Below are 21,459 nucleotides of genomic sequence, written 5' to 3' on the forward strand. Positions count from 1 at the left end.
TCGATTTATGGACGTAAACCCCATAGATTTGCATCGTGTGTTACAGGTCCATCGAGCACATTTGTAACAACCATTCACTCTTTTCGCTCTTCTTTTCTTCGCAAAACTACTCTTCCCTAAGCCTGGAAAATGCTTAAAACTAGGTGAAGTTTCACCAGCTAATCGAACTTTTGCTTCGATCAACCAACGAATATCTTCAGGGATGTTATTACGCATCAACAGCCTAAGTCTTTCACATCTAGCAGCATAAATTTTTTTCAAATCATTCTGCGGGAGAGATGGATAGTACTTGTGAATTTTTGAGAGATAAAGATCCATTTTTTTTTTTTTTAAAAAAAAAATTATACTAAGAAGAAAGTAAAGAACAATAAACTTTACAAAAGGGATGAGAGTATCTGATTGGAGAATAACACAAAGGAGAGAAGATTGAGCTCAAGAGGGGTGACTTGCCTCATACAGATATGGAGTCTCTTATAGAGCAATGGGCATCACTATTCTACACTCGACTCGAGGCATGCCATAATTGCACCGTCAGACTTGACGTCGTTTAGCGTCTCATTTTTCAACATTTGGCAGTGTGCCTTTTTTTTTTTCAACGCTCGACGCCTCTGTTTTCAACATTTGGCAGTGTGCCTTCTTTCTTTATAGGGCAGTGTGATTGCACTGCCCAAGAAAAGCTGGCTACCACCAGCGTCAATTCTGTCTCTCTCAATTCAATTTTTTTTAATTAATTTTGTTTTAATTTTTGTTTTTTTTTTAGGTAAAATTTTGTAGACACCTTACCCCCTAACTTAAATTGCGCATTGTCCTCAATTGGCAATAAAATGATAGAAGATAGGCATACCTGGCGGTCTTCAATACATAAGCTCGTATGGAGAAATTTTATTTAGACTGCACATAGAGAAACACTAGTTAAGTAATGCAGAAAATGAACAACTTATATGTATATATAAAATTATTTTATTATATTTTTATTTTTATTTTTTTTAGAATTTTTTTTTTCTTTTCTTCCAATTAAGGATCAAATGAGTGATTGCCCACCTAATCGTATAATATCTCCCATTCACTACACCACTTTTAAAGTTATTTTCAAAATTATATAAATTGATTTTTCTCATGAATGCACATATATATTTTGAAAATATATCGTCCGGAGGTGTTGGTTTTATTATATCCGCGTATGGCACATTAATTTGCACAAACATCTCACACGTGTTTGGTTTAATTTGATCCTCAATAATATCGACTAACCTAAAAGATAGAAATTGAGGGGTAAATGTGGATAAACTTATGATTTTTTCACATTTTGACTCTCGAATTTTATCCTCTTCTTCCTCCCAGGTTTCTTCTTTTCTTACATCATTTTGGTCTTTTTCTTCCTCCAAGGCTTCATTGACATCTACCTCACTGTGATCAACCACTCTCTCTTCTTACACCAAAGGGTGTACTGTCCTAGGGGCATCAAGTTTCTCAATTATTTCTCCATTCCTTAAGACAGTCATTCCTATGTCCTGCTCCTGACTTTCACTTTTGATGATGGGTTTTATTAATGGGATTTGGAGTGAGTTGGGATGGACAGGCTCTGACATGCTCAAAGTCTGTGTTAGCTGTGTCAATTGGTTCCTAATGTCCTCTGTAACTCTAATGGTATGTTCTTGACATTTGGACATTTGTGTAAAAATTTCCATTTGGCCTTGCATAAATAGATTGAAGGTATCTTCTAATGAACTCCCATGAGGGGGTTGATATGCATCGAATGTAGACCTTTCATTCGTTTGAAATGATTGAGGCTGGGAAAGGAAGTGCTCATGTGGTTGGGCTACAAAATCATTTTCCCATGAGAAATTTGGATGAAAGTGTGAATTAAGGTGATATGCATCAAAGTCCGAATGGTAGTTTTCCTCATGGTTCTGGTAATACATTCCCTCATAGTTGTGTGTGTGTGTGTAACTGGATTGACCATACAATACCTCCTTAAAAGCAGGTATTATAGGGCAGTCATCCGTTAAATGAGCTGATGTCTCACACACAACACACCAAACCTCAATTTCATGGTAAGTGGGTAACAAATGAGTAGTGTCTGGTTGCAAATCAAAAGTGGTTTGCCTAAGAGGGTATAGATAATCCTTAAGAGGTCTAGACAAATCAGATTCAAAATGAAAATTTTCATCATGATAAGTATCTTGATCAGACAGATTGTAGTAATTTTGAGACATGAGTGTAAAGTTGACAATCCAATTGCAGGTAAAGACTCAGAATGATATGAAAATACTGTTTCAAAATTCTACCTGATCTTAGTCTCATATACAATGCACAAACAAAAATAAAGTAAAAGAGAAATAGAGTTATCGATTTTATCAAGAGATGCTTATTCTTTTATTTTTTTTATTTTTTTCTTTTTTTCTTTTTGTTTTTGCCTTAATCTCCCCGGCAACGGCGCCAAAATTTGACTGCACTCTCACCCTGCAATTAAAACATAATAAGAACAAATCATAATAAAACTTTTATATTTTTTTTATTTTAGTGAGAGGTTTATACTCGCCATTGTACGAGTGCAGTTGTAGTCCAAATTTAAATTTATATTTTCTGGCTGAATCCAGGTCGTCCACTGAGAGATTTATTTATGGCAAAAGAAAAAGAATGTCACACACACGCACACGCATTTGGATAAATTGGCAACAAGATTTTTTATGGTTTTTCAAACAACAGATACTAGGAAATAAATTAAGGCAGTAATTGAAATAAATACTTTAAGTGAGAATATAAAATTGGATAGTGCTTGAGTTAAGACAATTTCAGTACCAACCCGTTGATTCCCAAATTTTAGCATAAAAAATTAGCAACATTAATTTAATTTCAGATATGAGGGTTTGTTATTAAATGCAATTAGAGATGATGATAGTTCTAGGTTAAGCAATCCCCATACATGATATGCGAGATTCTAATTTAAGCAACCACCATAAATCCAATTGCAATTAATACACAAAACAACTAAATTAATCATCTGGGTTTAGGTATGATAGCGTTTCCAGTTCTAGTAACTCTCATACATGGCATGAAAGCTCTAAGTTAGGCTTACGCTCCAATCCAAACCTAGTGATTTTTTAATAATTAATACACACTCATACTGAAATTTAAATTAATGTTACTTATTTAAAGCGCAGCTTTCTTTTGGAATCATTGGAGTTGGACACTGTCCTTGCCTTAACCCAAGATTAGATTTAACTACTCATTTTTATTTGAAAGTTAATTGACATAAATTTAAATGACGTAATTTAAATAACAGAATTTAAATGACAAGAAATTTAAAGGCATAAACTAACTGGCCATTTAGGCGGTGGATAATTAAATGACAAGAATTAAAATTGCAGAAATTTAAAGGCACAAATTAACTGGCCATTTAGGCGGTGAATAATAAAGTAATAATAAATGACATAAGAATTTAAAAGAAGAAAGAAAAAAAGGTAAGATTATAAGAGAAAGTACTAAAGAAAATGAGAAAGAACAAGAACAATTCTCAAAGAGAGAATTATAAGGAAACAACTAAACTTTTATTCAAGAATAATAATCACACTTACAAATGCAATCAAGTGATCTATTTATAGGCCACAAGATGCAATACAAACCACACAATTTCAATTATTTAACTAGATATAATTATATCTAATGGGCACTCACACACTTAAAGTTAAATGGATTTTAGCTATAATACACACCTAATGTTAAATGGATTTTAGCTAAAATACATACCTAATAAAGCACTCATAAAGTTAAATGGATTTTAGCTATAATATCCACCTAATAGTTAAATGGATTTTAGCTAAAAAACACACCTAATAAAGCTCTCACATAAAAAATAAAAATAGATTTCTATAAATTGGTTTTTAATCTTTATTAGGATTAAAAATAATCCTTGGGCCTTCTCCAAATAATATCTTCCATGGGTTGCTCAAATTGGGCCTTAATTCTTCATGGGCTTGAATTCTTCATGGACTTTAATTTTTCATGGGCTTAATTTCTTCATAGGTTTGATTTCTTCATGGATTTGATTTCTTCATGGATTTGAATTCTTCATGGACTTGATTTCTTCATGCCTAAAAAAAAAAAAATAATAATTTAATGTTATTAATAAATTATATATTATATATATATATTACATGCATGCATATAATGATGTATATGTATTATATATAATTTTATATATTATTATTATTATTATTATTAAATTTTACTTTAAAATTTCATTTCATTCATTTTTCAATTTAAACTTGCATATAACCATAAAATATATATTAATATCTAATTTAAACCATTTTTAAGATCAAAAGAAGGGTATAATTATAACAAAATTTTTACAAAATTAACCACTAATCAGTACGACCCTATACTCGATTTTGTTTTATACAAATGAGTTGACCCGTGATAGGTTATTTGCATATGGATGGTTCGTCCAAAGTGGTTATTTACATGTGCATCAAATTTTGTATTTTAAATTATGTGCATGCAAATGTTGAGTTTATATGATGCATGATTTTGTGTTGTGGCATGGCATATTTATGTGTGCTCCATGTGGGATGTGGGGTGTCAACCTGTGTTATGGCACTAGAGTGATAGCACTCGAGATGCATGTCAAGGATTAATGCTATGTGACCCACTTGAGATGGGGTTGAGACGAGTTTCACCCTACGATACTCAAGTGACAGGGCTGAGAGTGGACACCACCCCGATTGTTGGCTTAAGTGGCAGGAGCTGAGAGTGGACACCACCCCAAATGCCTTTGTGAAATAGCATTATTGCCTAGGTGGGCGTTGATCCCGGGGATAGTGTTGATCATTTTGTGGTCAAGGTTGTATTGAGATCTAGAATGCTTTTGAGTAGAAGCGTAATACCTAACATGATTTAGGGGTGATACTCGAGTTCATGCATTGAGGTTGTCCCTCTTAAGCAAGATTGTGTTATGCCAATATGCCGGTATGGTCTGGTTGCCTTTAGAGAGATTTGCTCTTTCCCCGTGGTATAGGTTAAGCGCTATATGGGATTCTCTTGGGTTGGGGTGTGTCGAGATATGTCGATTTTGTTCAGGGTCTTGCATATATCATGAAAAGGTTTTTAAACTCACACTTAGATGATTCAGCATCTAATTTGGACTATTTTCCTGGAATATTCAAACGTTCCAAGTGAAAACAGTGGCGCTAAGGGAAAGGATGTCGTCGAGATGTAGCTGCTATGTTTAGTTTACAATGTTCAGAGGTTATGTAATATTTTGATATTTTCATGTGAAACATAGATTTGGTTATTTAACTGTAAAATGAATTGTCGGTTATATATTATTGAGGTTTCGATCTTACTTCCGCTGATGTGATTGATAATACCTGTCTTAGTCTATTAATTTTTTTAAAATTTTGATATGCTGAGAAGGTATAATCAGGATTGTTGGTAAATGATTTTGATGAGGATATGTATATCGAGAGACTTATGTTGTGTGTGATGTTGAAAAAAAAAAATATTCTCGAAATCTCGAGATAATGCATGTTCTAGGAAGACGGGGCGTTACATCTTCTGTCTTCTAATCTATAAACTTAATTCAAATTCAAGTTCTTATACATGTGTCCTAATTAACTAAGGATTGTGAACATTTGGCCTTTAGCATTGATAGAAATGATTAACAAGTTAAAATTCATATATCCCACCCAACTTAATTAGATGAAGGCTTGATATGCCAATATTGTTGATTCAGCCTCAGGCATTAACCCATGACAACTTGGTCGGAGCGATGACTCAGACTTATGAGATGGGTGAAGAGTGCTTGCAAACAAACTATTACGGTGCAAAGAGGATGATCGAAGCATTTATCTCCCTTCTAAAGCTATCTGTTTCGTCGAGGATAGTCAATGTTTCCTTCTTCAGCAAGGCAGTTATAGGTACCTTCTTCATAACCCTGCAGCCTCTGAACAATAAAAATCACAAGATTGAACAATCCTATTGTAATTTTCATTTCTCCCCCTTAGATTTGTCTTGACATTGGGTATTAGATTTGTAACTGATCATCTCAGAATGTGGTCAAAAAATCTTTGTTTCAGAACATACCAGGTGAGTGGGTTAGAACAGTGTTGAATGATGTGGAAAGCCTTACAGAAGAGAAGATAGACTAGCTGATAAATGATGAGTTCCTGTAAGATTTCAAAGCAGGATCACTGCAGACTAGAAGCTAGCATGTCGTCTTCTCGACCTACACAATGTTCAAAGCTGCCATTAACGCCTACACGAGAATCCTCGCGAAGAAGAACCCAGGTTTTCGGATCAACTGCGTCTGCCCCGATCACGTCAAAACCGATATTAATAGAAATACTAGCCACCGAAGTGTAGAAGAAGGTGTTGAATGTCCGATGAAGCTTGCCTTCTTGCCCGATGATGGCCTATTCTTCTCCATGGGTGAAGTCTCATCCTTTTAATAATGAGATTACGACAATGGTATCATTCAGTCATCTTTAGCGAGCTAATCGGGTGGGCAACTCGTAATGTCCCTTAAATAAAACGTTTCGTGAATCGCTTATGCTTGGGATGCGATTCTATAGTCAATGTTAATAATGTATTGGTACTTTATTTATTAATGTGTTATAGGGTTGGAATCAAGTCGAGTTTAAAGTTTTGTTGAGCTCAATCTCGGCACGTGAACTTGTTTCTAGGCTCGAGCTTGAATCATGTGAGCTAGGTTTGTGCTCGACTCATCTTGGGTTCGAGCTCCAACGCTTGCCGGTAGCCCGAGCTTAGGCTTGCTAGCAGATTTGAACTTGTCAAAAATTGTTATTTTACTAAAACTTGATTTGTTGTTTTGTTTTATTATATATATACATATATTATATTATGTTAAATAATTAAATTAATATATATAATAATTTAAAGTTTGATAATTCTAAATTAAATAATATATTTATAAAATTATAAATAAATATATTAATATATTTATAAACGAGATTGTTCACGAACTATTCATGAACTTCTAATTGATCGTATATTTCCGAGTATCTAATTTAGCCTATTAGTATTCATAAATTTTTAATTGAATATATTGTGAGTTTTAACGAGTCAAATTTTACTAAGCTCAATCTCAGTTCGTTTACAAATCGAGATTTAAAATCAGATTTAAACTCGACTCGTTTTATCTTAACGAACGAACTCAAATGAGTTTTTGTCAAGTTGAACACCGAGTCGCTCACGAATCACGCTTGATTCATTGTGACCCTAGTTATATATTTATATTAATGTAACATAAAATATAATATATTAATACTCAAATATCTAAAAGTGTCCCAACCAAATGCTGAAATAACAGTTCAATTTAAAATTTATGTCATTGAGCTTATTTAGTGAAATATATAAATATAATAATAATATAATAAATGTGATTCAGAATTTAAATTTGATTGTGATTAGAACACATTTGCAATTAAAGATTTATCTTTTTCGTGATTTATCTTCTAATCAGATTATAAATTTATATAAATTATTTTTTGTATACATCTATAGATAAGTATTCAATACATTGAAATTATTGTGATGCTTTGTTCTTTCTGCCTTTTTTTCAACTTAGGTTTTGCACGTAAAACTTTTGTATTTATTTGTGTGTTTGATGATTTGATTTTATTTTCGATCCTAAACTTATACAAATACTTATATTCTAATGAAAACAAATAAATGAAGAATTTAGAATTATTGTTAACCCTATTTGATTGGCCATATTTTCTATGAAAAATGGTCATTTTCCACCCAAATCTCAGATTTTGATGTGTTTGATTATCCAAATTTCTTATGAAAAATGATTTCCATCTTTTGGTTATGTAACCTTATTTTGCCACTTTTGTTGGAATTCATTTTCTGGGGAGGGGGGGGGCTAGGTTTGATTTTCGTGGAAATGGAAAACCACATTGGCCGCCACTGCCCACCATGCTGGCTTTCATTTTCCACCACCGGCGGTTGCAACGGCCATCGACGAAGGTAGCGGGCAAGGGTAAAGGCAGTGGGCATGGGCGATGGCAATGGGCAACAATGGTAGTGGGCAATGGTTGAACGACCATGGCGATAGCAACGATGGCTGTGAGCGACATCACCGACGATGGCAATGGGCAAGGGACAGTGGTTGTGGTTGAAGTTACTGGGAAAGTAGGTTATTTTGATTATTTTGTGTATGTATATTTGATTTATTTTTTGAATATGTGTATATTAGATTATTTTATGTAGTTAATTCTTAATTTGTGTATTTTATTATTGATTGTCTACATGTGTATGTAATTATTTCTATGAAAAATAATTGCAATCAAACATTATAACAATTTTTATGCAAAAAATTAAGGCAATGCATGCAACACCTTCAATTAACATTTTCTCTAGAATTTAATTTTAAACAATTCAATTGCCAAGAAAATATTTATTTTTCACCTAAATTCCATACTTGCAATCAAACACACCCTAAATGTGTACATACTAACCCAAAGTTGGAACTAATGTGTGGTTGAAACTATGGCAATATGGCATAACTTTGTTTACCTTTCCTTCTCTAGTTGGGGTGGGTTAGGAGGATTGAGTTATTTTGTAGTGTTTGCAGAGAGGAGGAGCTGAAATTGATTGGAGAAAGATCAATTGGAAAGAGATTACAACACAAACTTATAGTTTGGCTGAACAGTGTTTGGAAACAAACTACTATGGGCAAAAAGAATGATTGAAGCATTCATTCCCCTACTCCTCTTATCAGATTCAGCAAGAATCATTAACATTTCCTCTGGTGTTAGGCAATTATAGGTACAAACTTAATAGAATGGTCAACTAAACAAATAGGGTTGGTTAGATGAATTCTAGCTTTTTAGTTATTAAGGCTTTTTAACTCTGAATAATTCCTAAGAGTCATTTACTAAGTTTTTCTTGGTCTTCCTCTCTCTCTTTTGCTAATCACCCCGATCACATAGGCTTATTCCTACACCATTCGTTGACTCTCACACGGCCGGTGATTACGTCACCACATAGGGAGAACTTACAAGGTTCACAAGCATCTACCATATCTATTTCACATGTTGGGTAGCTTTTCCTTTATGCCACCCAAAACACGACCATCTCATGATCCCATTGCCATACTAGATACTAAGGTGTTCTATTCCTCGAGCCTCGCATTGTTTGTCGTGGCACCCACTCCCAAGATGACCGCGAACCCTGATACAATTCTTTAAATAGGACACTCAGTCCATACTCAATCCATTTCATTTCGGGTTGATTCTCCAACCTCAATCAATCACAGCTAGTGGTACACCTCGTTCTAGACCATTGGGACTTAGACCCATACAAGGTACATACCCTACTGGGCTATCCCAGATCTTCAGCATCTGATCGTATCCCAGACAGTCTGCTATGATGCTTTGATCGACGGGCTTCCCGTACCTTATCGCAAGCCATCCATCAGCCATCTGCACGTGGGTCCCTAGATCAAGATCTGTCATTGCGAACACCGAACCAATAGTGTTGTCATGTTGCTAGGGTTCCTTATCCCATCTCTGCGAGTCACCTCAATTGTATCACTGTCACCTCATTAATTGACACAACTCATACACCATCACTTGGCCATCTTCGGTCTCTCATTTGATCTAATCCGTTGGATCCCTGATCCACTCATCTTATTTTTGAGACACTAAATGATCCTAAAAAATACTTATCATTTGATCCTAACTCTTTAGCTAGCCCATGTCACATCCATGATTCAATCAACCTCGATAACCATAGTTATCCTATCTTTCATTGTAAAGATTTCAACTAATGACCTCAAATCAACAGTCTCTGAATTTCTCGAATCCATAATCATGGTTACTGAGTGAATCATATCATCGGATCCTAACTTCAATAAGTAGATCATTCTGCTTGTACTAACCCCCAACAAGCTTTTACTATTTACTAAGAATAGTAACCAGATACTAGAATAGTGTATGTTCGTGAATAGTATACTAGGTAAATTCCTAGGAAAGAGAGGTGGGTCACAAATGGACACACTTAAATACCAAGTCTTCCCTTAGCCAGAATTTTCTTAGACATGCACTTCCACTACACAACACTCAAATTTGATAACCTCTAAACCTTTAACCGACAATCCCCAAATCTCCAAATAGGGATTTCATCTTACGAACCATTAGTCTCTTTCCCTTAAGCCTCTACTTGGGGCTCCTACTAACTGGGGTTTGCTGTGGCAACCTCGTTTCTATCGTCTTCGGCCTCATTGGCCACCGCGCCGCACCATCGCGCACTCAACAACCGCAGCCCGCTCCGGTGGCTGACCCTTGCTTCGTGTCCAGCTTGCTTCGCCCGAGCTGCCATGGCCGACTTCGGCCCACCTCCCTTCCAGCTCTCTCTCCCTCTCTCTCTCTCTCTCTCTCGGATCTCTCTCCTTATTTCTCGCATTCTCTCGGCCAAGCTTGCTACCGTTTCCATCGCAACTATTGTTCATGGGCACTCTTGGCCATTACTTTCTTTTTTTCCCTCATTTCTCTCCCTATTTATAGCCAAAACACTACAAGAGTTTTAACTTTTTCCAGCGGTGAAAAAACTGCCGGAAAAAGTTGAAAAATCGCCGGTAAAATTTTTACCGGCGGTAATTATAACCGTCGGAAATATCGCCGTCGAGAAAGGTTTCCGGCGATTTTCAACCGCCGATAAAAGTATCCTTTGCAGGCGGTTTTAAATAACTGCCGAAAAAATTCTTTCTTTACCAGCGGTTTTAAAACCGCCGGCAAAGGTTATTGCCGGCAAAACCCAAAAACCACCGGCAATTTTTAAAAGAAAAATTTAAAAACTATCTATACAATCTGTATATCAATAACCTGTATACTATTGCCTGTATTGATATAACCACGACAACAAAAAATCACCAACAATTTTAAAAGATTCACCCGCACATAATAAGTATAACAAATGTATACAATAGATCTATTTAAGTATAACATCATTTAAAAAGATCAATATCTTGTCTCGTTTCATTACACAATACCATACTCACATACAAAGCAACTCTAAACTAAAACATGTCCTAATGGCCTCAAATTACCCTTGATTACTCCACCATGCCATTCTCCAACCAAAATTGCATATCATATTTTGTCGATCTGCATTGAAAAAAAAAATAGATCTATTTAAGTATGTACGTTCACTATGAAATTGCATAAAACATGTCCAAAATTACATAACAATGGTATACAAAAATTGTTAGATATGAGCCCTAAAGACCAGTTCCAGTGACACAAAGGGACTCGATCTTGTAATTCTTTAAATATTATTTAAATGGCAAGTTTATGTTTTTATTTAAATTGCAATATGGTTTAAATTATAAAACATATATCCATTAGTATAATAAGAAGTGGATACCATTCTTAAGTGTTAAGAATACGAGTTACGGATAATCCACAATTTGTTATACTATAAACACGTTCCTGGCCATAGAATTCCTATCATGGATGATAGCAACTCGTAAAGGCCAGCACATTGTCTTCCTCCTTGTTTCAGTATGAGATACTGAAAGATAAGGTTGGTGAGTCTCGTGCCATTCTGTATGAGCTATAGAAGGAAGATAAGTGGGTGCTCGTTACACGAACGAGTTCACTGAACGGGACTGTTAACATTAAATCACATGGGTTATTTCTCACGGGTCAATGATTTAATGTTAGCTGCGATTTTACAACTAGTCCTTAGACCTGAGATGACATGGATATCTGTGTATTGGTGGATTAGGATATCAACGATATCATGTGGTTGTTCTAATCAAGGATAATCATACGTATCTATGTGCCTGATTCAGTGATACATGAGGTATGTGTGCATTAGACATGGAATCTATCACCTCGAGATTTATGAGGAAGATATCCTATGCGATCCAGTAATCACTTGACGATAAATCCTTGGCCGAGGTAATATGACGATGGAATTTGTTCCATACGGGTTGTGTCATAATTTGTCAAGATTGATTTTGGATTTGGTCATATGACAAGATTAAGAGATTCGACCTACTGACCATGATCTCATATCTTGTCGGGATATAGGATGATAGAAGGACCGTATTGTATGGTAACGTAGTAAAAGGTTCACAATACCCGCTTCACAATAAATTGGGTAATCATGATATATTGCTAGATGTCACTCATGATTTACGAGAATTAATTGTTGATTATTCTTGTTGCCAATTTATTTGTGGACCCAGAAAGTCCCACCCAAAAAGAAATTACTTTCAAAGAGAAAATAAATAAATTAGTAATTTTATAATTACTAATTATAGTGCATTTATTTATTGGATAAATAAGAGTAATTAAATAATTATATTATGAATGTAATTATTTAATCATAGATTGGGTTGGGCCTTTTGCTAGTACATTAGGCTTGGCCCAATGGCACTATTGGATTCAAATAAATTCCATTGAATTGGGCTTGGTCCAATTGCATTAAATGGAATGGGCTTGAGAAGCCCAACCCATTTAATGAAGAATAGTTTTTAATTGGAACTATAAATAGCTCCAAACTCTTATTTTCTCTTATAAGTGTCTTCTTGATTCACTTGAATGTAGAGAGAATTTTGGAGAAGTGTTCTTGAATCCAAGAGGTAAGTTAGAAATTTTTGTGAAAAATTTCTTCTACTTATCTTCTCTCTTTGATATTCTTGAATAGAAGTGATTTCAGGTGGACCGATTCGGCATCCTACACTTGGAGGATTATACGGCGGGAAATCTAACGGTGAAATAAGATTTCATCAAAGAGGTATTTTTCGTTTATACCTTCGTTTTATTAAACCATAATTTCTGAAAAACGGGATACCTCCAAATTAAATTTTAATTTCCGCTGCGCATATGATAAGATCTATGTAACTCAACAGTGGTATCAGAGCCATCGTTTTTCAGTTTTATGGTTTTATTCATGTGATTATTGGACATTGAATTGGTATTTTGAAAAATAAAACAATTTTGGATGAGATCCGAAGAAGAGTTGCATGCCGGCAGCGTTTTAAAACTGATTTAACACTGTTAGACAGTGCTGGAATCAGTTTTGGCGTAGCTGAAAGTATCGGAATTTGTTTCGGGACGGACGGGCAGTACCGGGTGCATCCCGGGAGGCAACCAGCACGCTGGGTGCATGCTGGGCGCGCTGGGGCGCGCCCAGACGCGAGCGTTGGGCGCGCTGGGCGCGCATGGGCGCGCCCAGATGCGCGCCCAGGCGCGCAAGGCGCGGGGCTAGCCCGCGCCACGCGGGCAGGGCCCGCGCACCAGCGCCGCGCGCTGGTGGGTGCGCGGGCCCCGCCCGCGCACCACCGCGCGCAATGCGCGCACAGTGCGCGCACTATGCGCGCAGTAAGGGGGCTGGCCCCCCTGTCTGCCATTGGCAGATTTATTTATTTTTTTAATTTTTTTTTGTTTTAAATAAAAATAATAATAATAAAATAAATAATAATAATTGTTATTATTATTTGTTTTTATTTATTTGTTTTATTTAAAATAATTAAAATAATAATAAATAAAATAAATAATAATAATTGTTATTATTATTTCATTTATTTATTTGTTTTATTATTTAAAAATAAAAATAAAATAAATAATAATAATTGTTATTATTATTTGTTTTATTTAAAATAATAATGATAATGAATAAAATAAATAATAATAATTGTTATTATTATTTGTTTTATTTATTTGTTTTATTTAAAATAATAATAATGAATAAAATAAATAATAATAATTGTTATTATTATTTTATTTATTTATTTTATTATTTAAAAAAAAAAATACCAATGTATAATTAGTTATACAATTGTCCAATAATCATATGATTGCTTATAATATGCTTTTAATTATTAATAGCATGTTGTGGATGCCTTGTTGCATATCGGTATTGGTCATGGACTTAGGACACTACATGGATGATGTATGTGTGATGTGGATGTATGGATTATTTTATTTTACGGCCTGCGTGCCGAAGGTAGCCGTCTTTTTCATGACGGTTGTAAAATAATTATTTATTGTTTTTAATTTTATTGTAAAAGTAGTTTATAGTAAATTGTAAAAGCAATGGATTCACACCAATCGAGGCACGGGTTGGAGTGAAGTCATTGATGGCAAAATAATCAAGGAAATGAAGACCCTATGTGAAAGGGTTATGCTTGTAATAGTTATAGGCGTTTCCTTATTTATTCACCCACGAATGCACCGCACAATTCCAATGGCTGGAATTGCGCTTAGAATGCATGATTGAGTCCATGACCATATCGACTAATTTTATGCAATGTTTATTTACATAGTTGATGTATGTTAAAACGTTGCATGTGAAAAGTGAGACCAATTAATTAAAAATCTCCCATATTTATAAAATTAAATTGTAACCGGTTGGACCTTAAGAGTTAAGACAATCTAATCGGGGCTCTCCATCACGGTAGAAATTGGGGCTTTTTAATTCGTGTGTTGATCGGCTATGGATACATAGGGGTTGCACATTGATTAAAATACTTTAATTTCTATTTAAAACATTTGATGAGATGGGGATGCACAAATATCGTGACCCAAGAATCTATTATGTGAGGCAATCGATATTCAACTGTGCAGACTTGTCATCGTGATGGTATGATTTAACTATGTTCAATTGCCAAGAAACTATTATGTGAGGTATATTGGACTGGGAGCCGAAACAAAATATTTGGGTTGTACATAAGATGTACTGGACAAGCGTTGTCCACTTATTGAATTTATTATTCCAAGAATCTATTATGTGAGGAGTAATAAAATTAATAAGAATCCAAATACCCACTAGAATTCATGCCAATGTGAATTTGCTTTTTCCTTTAAATGGGAGTAAGGAATTTGAAAAACTCAGTGGGAGGTACTGTTTGATTTAAAGACCAAAATCAGATAGTTAAGAAAACAAGATATCTAATAATCTACTTATTTTCTGCAGATATATCAAATGGCTTCACTAAATGCACTTTCTAAATTTGTTGACGCAAACCGGCTAACTGGACCAAATTTCTACGATTGGCTTCTAAATTTGAAATTGATTACAAACTTGGAAAAAATCACATATATCTTGGAAACGCCTATCCCTGAGCCAACTGTTGAACATATTACTCAGGAGGAACAAGATACACTCAATAAGTGGCAAGATGATGATCTTGTTGCTAAGAGTTACATCTTGCTTACTATGAGTCAAGAGTTACAGCGGCAGCATAATAAGATGCCAAATGCGTATTCGATTATTGCTCGTTTACAAGAGTTGTATGGTGAGCGAAGTCGAAGTGCTAGATATGAGATATCTAAATCAATCTTTCGAGCAAAAATGTCTGCTGGAGGATCAGTTGGAGACCATGTTCTCAAAATGATCTCCTGGATGGATAAACTGAATGAATTAGATGCTCCAATGCATCAATATCTTCAAATAGATGCAATTCTTCAGTCTTTGCCAGATTCGTATGGGGGTTTTATTTCAAACTTCTATATGAACAAGATTGAGTGTACCCCGGCCGAACTTATGAATATGCTAATAACGGCCCAGGGTACCATGAAAACAGGCACTGTGATGGCTGTGTCCTCTACTAGTAAGACTAGAAAGGGGAAAGGTAAAAAGAAGGCCACCCAAGCAACTAAAGTGATTGAAAAGAAGAAGGGAAAAACTGTTGCCAAAGGAAAATGTTTCCATTGTGGCAAAGAGGGACATTGGAAAAGGAACTGTAAAGATTACCTTAGTTCCTTGAAGAAGGAAGCGACAGGTATGATGATAGTTCATGAGTATTTTTCCATTGCTTACTCTTCTACTTTATGGATTCTAGATTCTGGAGCGACAACTTATGTTTGTGCATCTATACAGGATCTGGAACAAAGTAGAAGGCTTGCAGATAATGAGATTGTGCTAAAGGTAGCAAATGGGGCAAGAGTTGCAGCCACAGCTATCGGCACTGTATCTTTAATTTTATCACATGAACATAGTTTAATTTTAAACAATTGTTTATGTGTACCTGGAGCTTTTAAGAACATTATTTCTATTCCTGTATTGGTGAAAGAAAATTATGAATTTTCTTTTAAGAATAATGTTTGTGAAATTTATTTTAGAAATAAATTGATTGCTACTGGTAATTTTGTCAATAGTCTTTACATTTTGAATGTGACTGTTGATAATAGTGAGCATCTGCATGTATCAAATAATAATAAGAGACCACGTGATAACCCAAATTCTAAAATTCTGTGGCATTACAGATTGGGTCATATAGGGGATGACAGAATCACTAAGTTGGAGAAAGATGGGCTTTTGGGTCCATTAGATTCTGAACCATATCCAACTTGTGAATCTTGTATCCTTGGAAAGATGACCAAATTGCCTTTTACTGGGCAAGGTATAAGGGTCACAGAATTGTTAGGACTTATACATTCGGATGTGTGTGGGCCTATTAATGTAATAGCCCGAGGAGGTTATCAATACTTTATAACTTTTACAGATGATATGTCTAGATATGGATATGTTTATCTCATGAGACATAAATCTGAATCTTTTGAAATATTCAAAGATTTTAAAGCTGAAGTAGAAAATCAAACTGGTAAAAAGATAAAGGCCTTACGATCAGATCGTGGAGGCGAGTATCTTAGTAACGAGTTTGAAGATTTTCTTAAAGTCTCAGGTATTATTTCACAACGGACCCCACCAGGAACGCCTCAACTGAATGGAGTTTCAGAAAGGAGGAATCGGACTTTATTAGATATGGTCCGAAGTATGTTAAGTTGTACAGACTTACCTTTGTTTCTATGGGGACACGCCCTTCTTACTGCAATATATATCTTAAACAGAGTTTCTTCCAAGTCAGTTCCTACAACACCACATGAGATATGGTTTGATAGGAAGTCCAGTCTTAAACATGTTAAGATTTGGGGATGTACAGCTTTTGTGAAAAAGCTTAAATCAGAGAAACTTGAGACACGATCTTTAAAGGGTAGTTTCGTGGGTTATCCTAAAGATACCTTAGGATATGAGTTCTATATTCCTGAACTGCAACAAGTAGTTGTAAGCAAGAATGCCATTTTTCTTGAAAAAGAGTTTATTCAAGAAAGAGGCAATGAAAGGAAAATAGAACTTGGTGAAGGGTTCACCGAGCCTGAAACTATGCCACGAGATGTCCAAGTACCAATTGAGGAGCCAAGGTCGAGTGTTGCACGTCCCATTAGAAGAAGTGAGAGGATACCCCATCAACCTGAGAGATATGGTTTTCTAAATGAACAAGAGTTGTTCCTTGTAGGAGACAATGATCACTCAGCTGATCCTACCACTTACCAAGAGGCGATATCAGATATCGACTCGAAAAGATGGCTAGAAGCCATGAAATCTGAAATGGATTCCATGTATGAGAACCAAGTCTGGACTCTTGTAGATCCACCAGAAGGTATAGTACCTATTGGATGTAAATGGGTCTTCAAGAAGAAGATAGGTTCAGATGGAAAGGTAGAGACCTATAAAGCAAGACTTGTGGCAAAAGGTTATCGACAAAGACAAGGGATTGACTATGAAGAAACCTTTTCTCCAGTCGTCATGCTTAAATCCATTAGAATTTTACTAGCCATTGCTGCTCATTATGACTATGAGATTTGGCAAATGGATGTGAAAACAGCCTTCTTAAATGGTTATATAGATCAGGAAATCTATATGGAACAACCTGAAGGCTTCACACCTAAAGTTAACGCAGGGAAGGTATGCAAGCTTAAGAGATCCATTTATGGTCTTAAGCAAGCATCCAGAAGTTGGAACATTCGTTTTGATGATGAAGTCAAATCGTTTGGTTTCATACAAAACGTTGATGAACCCTGTGTTTATAAAAAGGCTAGTGGGAGTGCAATAGCATTTTTGGTCTTATATGTAGATGATATCTTACTCATTGGGAATGATGTAGGGTTGTTGTCAAAAATAAAGGTCTGGTTGTCAAGAAAGTTCTCCATGAAAGATTTGGGAGAAGCAGCCTATATTCTCGGTATACGGATCTATAGAGATAGAACCAAGAGATTGATAGGACTCTCCCAAAATAAGTACATAGAAAGAGTGTTGAAGAGGTTCAACATGGAAGATTCCAAAAGAGGACTGTTGCCCTTTAGACATGGAATCCACCTCTCTCGTGATATGTGCCCCAAGACACAAGAAGAGAGAGAACGCATGTCTAGGATTCCTTATGCTTCAGCAATAGGAAGCCTAATGTATGCAATGCTATGTACTAGGCCTGATATTGCTCATGCTGTAAGTGTTACAAGCAGATATCAGTCTAATCCAGGTGAGCAACACTGGATTGCCGTTAAGAATATCCTTAAATATTTGAAAAGAACTAAGGATTTGATCCTTACTTATGGTGAAGGAGAACTGAAAGTGGAGGGTTACACAGATTCTGATTTTCAATCAGATGTTGATGATAGAAAGTCTATCTCTGGATATGTGTTTACCTGCAATGGAGGAGTATTCAGTTGGAAGAGTTCCAAACAGGATACGATTGCCGATTCTACAACAGAAGCTGAGTATATTGCAGCATCGGATGCTACAAAGGAAGCAGTCTGGGTCAAAAAGTTCGTGACAGAACTTGGAGTGGTTCCTTCTATAAAGTCTGCCGTCCCCTTGTTTTGCGACAACAATGGAGCCATAGCGCAAGCTAAGGAACCGAGGTCTCACCAGAAGTCCAAACATATTGAAAGACGCTTCCATCTCATTAGAGAGATCATTGGTAGAGGAGATGTCAATGTGCAGAGAATAGATACATCAGAGAATGCAGCAGATCCACTGACTAAGGCCATGAACCAGAAGCAACTAGATTTTCATCTAGATAGGTGGGGTATGAGATACCACACTGAATGGTCTTAGTGCTAGTGGGAGATTGTTAGATATGAGCCCTAAAGACCAGTTCCAGTGACACAAAGGGACTCGATCTTGTAATTCTTTAAATATTATTTAAATGGCAAGTTTATGTTTTTATTTAAATTGCAATATGGTTTAAATTATAAAACATATATCCATTAGTATAATAAGAAGTGGATACCATTCTTAAGTGTTAAGAATACGAGTTACGGATAATCCACAATTTGTTATACTATAAACACGTTCCTGGCCATAGAATTCCTATCATGGATGATAGCAACTCGTAAAGGCCAGCACATTGTCTTCCTCCTTGTTTCAGTATGAGATACTGAAAGATAAGGTTGGTGAGTCTCGTGCCATTCTGTATGAGCTATAGAAGGAAGATAAGTGGGTGCTCGTTACAAGAACGAGTTCACTGAACGGGACTGTTAACATTAAATCACATGGGTTATTTCTCACGGGTCAATGATTTAATGTTAGCTGCGATTTTACAACTAGTCCTTAGACCTGAGATGACATGGATATCTGTGTATTGGTGGATTAGGATATCAACGATATCATGTGGTTGTTCTAATCAAGGATAATCATACGTATCTATGTGCCTGATTCAGTGATACATGAGGTATGTGTGCATTAGACATGGAATCTATCACCTCGAGATTTATGAGGAAGATATCCTATGCGATCCAGTAATCACTTGACGATAAATCCTTGGCCGAGGTAATATGACGATGGAATTTGTTCCATACGGGTTGTGTCATAATTTGTCAAGATTGATTTTGGATTTGGTCATATGACAAGATTAAGAGATTCGACCTACTGACCATGATCTCATATCTTGTCGGGATATAGGATGATAGAAGGACCGTATTGTATGGTAACGTAGTAAAAGATTCACAATACCCGCTTCACAATAAATTGGGTAATCATGATATATTGCTAGATGTCACTCATGATTTACGAGAATTAATTGTTGATTATTCTTGTTGCCAATTTATTTGTGGACCCAGAAAGTCCCACCCAAAAAGAAATTACTTTCAAAGAGAAAATAAATAAATTAGTAATTTTATAATTACTAATTATAGTGCATTTATTTATTGGATAAATAAGAGTAATTAAATAATTATATTATGAATGTAATTATTTAATCATAGATTGGGTTGGGCCTTTTGCTAGTACATTAGGCTTGGCCCAATGGCACTATTGGATTCAAATAAATTCCATTGAATTGGGCTTGGTCCAATTGCATTAAATGGAATGGGCTTGAGAAGCCCAACCCATTTAATGAAGAATAGTTTTTAATTGGAACTATAAATAGCTCCAAACTCTTATTTTCTCTTATAAGTGTCTTCTTGATTCACTTGAATGTAGAGAGAATTTTGGAGAAGTGTTCTTGAATCCAAGAGGTAAGTTAGAAATTTTTGTGAAAAATTTCTTCTACTTATCTTCTCTCTTTGATATTCTTGAATAGAAGTGATTTCGGGTGGACCGACTCGGCATCCTACACTTGGAGGATTATACGGCGGGAAATCTAACGGTGAAATAAGATTTCATCAAAGAGGTATTTTTCGTTTATACCTTCGTTTTATTAAACCATAATTTCTGAAAAACGGGATACCTCCAAATTAAATTTTAATTTCCGCTGCGCATATGATAAGATCTATGTAACTCAACAAAAATAACATATCAAAACATAGAAAGCTAAAAACAAACATATATACATACCACATCCTTAAATAACATATCAAAACATATGTGATTTGGATTTCTTCCAGTAGCCTTTTCTTACCTGTGTCTTGAGAAATTTGGTGCATTTATATTTCAATGCAATTTTATATTACTTGATAGACTTATTTTCTTTTTTGTGCTTTAATTACCTTACCATCTGTGCTCTAATAAATTTTTTTTCATTCTTGTTCAGACTTACCAGCTTTTGAACTCAAATGATCACGCCAATTTTTTGAAAAGAAATAACAGAAACCCTGCTGATTACTGCCCAGATATTGCTCATCAGGTTAGTGAACTTTAGAATTGCTAACTATCCCCTTTCTTGAAAAGTTGCTTGCTTGAACTTCTTTCAAGTTTTTTATATGCTCTATATTAGTATGTATAATCATCTGTCAGGACCAATTGTCATCCCAATAATTTAGTGTTCCTAAAAATGGAGATTTCTATTTGAGAAAACCTACATTCTAGATGTGTTACCACTTTTCCTAAACCAAATAGGATGATTGAACCTAAAATTCTTGTACAGTAGGATGAAAGATGAAACATTTAAAAAAAAAATGCTCCTTAAATTTAATGAAACAAATTAAATAAAAAATAGACCACTGTAAATTTCTGGGCTTTCTACAAAGACCTGCACCATTGGGACATAGCAGTATTACAAAAATAAAAGTTTTTCATCATTTTTCATTTTTGTATTTCTTCCTAATTTGATGACACGAAGCATAAGGCTTTAAAAGAGAATGCATGACTATATTCAGTGTCGGCCCTAGAATTTTGGGGGCCCTAGGTAAGCCTATAAACTAAAATTTTATTGGGGTCATAGGCTTTCAAAACTTTAGATCGAATCTAATATTAACAGTT

The 21,459-nt window shown here is 35.3% G+C and overlaps 1 protein-coding gene across 10 annotated transcripts in view; it reads left to right on the forward strand.

Moving 5' to 3' along the window:
* Nucleotides 1-21,459, forward strand: part of LOC127786952 ((+)-neomenthol dehydrogenase-like) — an 89,821-nt gene that overhangs the window by 17,973 nt on the left and 50,389 nt on the right. For 3 of the 10 annotated variants that reach the window (XM_052314751.1, XM_052314749.1, XM_052314750.1), the window contains one exon: nt 20,792-20,884. The exons of the other annotated variants lie outside the window; for them this stretch is intronic. In XM_052314751.1, the coding sequence (XP_052170711.1) occupies nt 20,792-20,884 (93 nt within the window). The remainder of the gene's footprint in view (nt 1-20,791; nt 20,885-21,459) is intronic. 10 annotated transcript variants of the gene reach the window in all.

Source organism: Diospyros lotus, chromosome 12 (genome assembly GCF_014633365.1).
Source record: "Diospyros lotus cultivar Yz01 chromosome 12, ASM1463336v1, whole genome shotgun sequence".
Lineage (NCBI taxonomy): Eukaryota > Viridiplantae > Streptophyta > Magnoliopsida > Ericales > Ebenaceae > Diospyros > Diospyros lotus.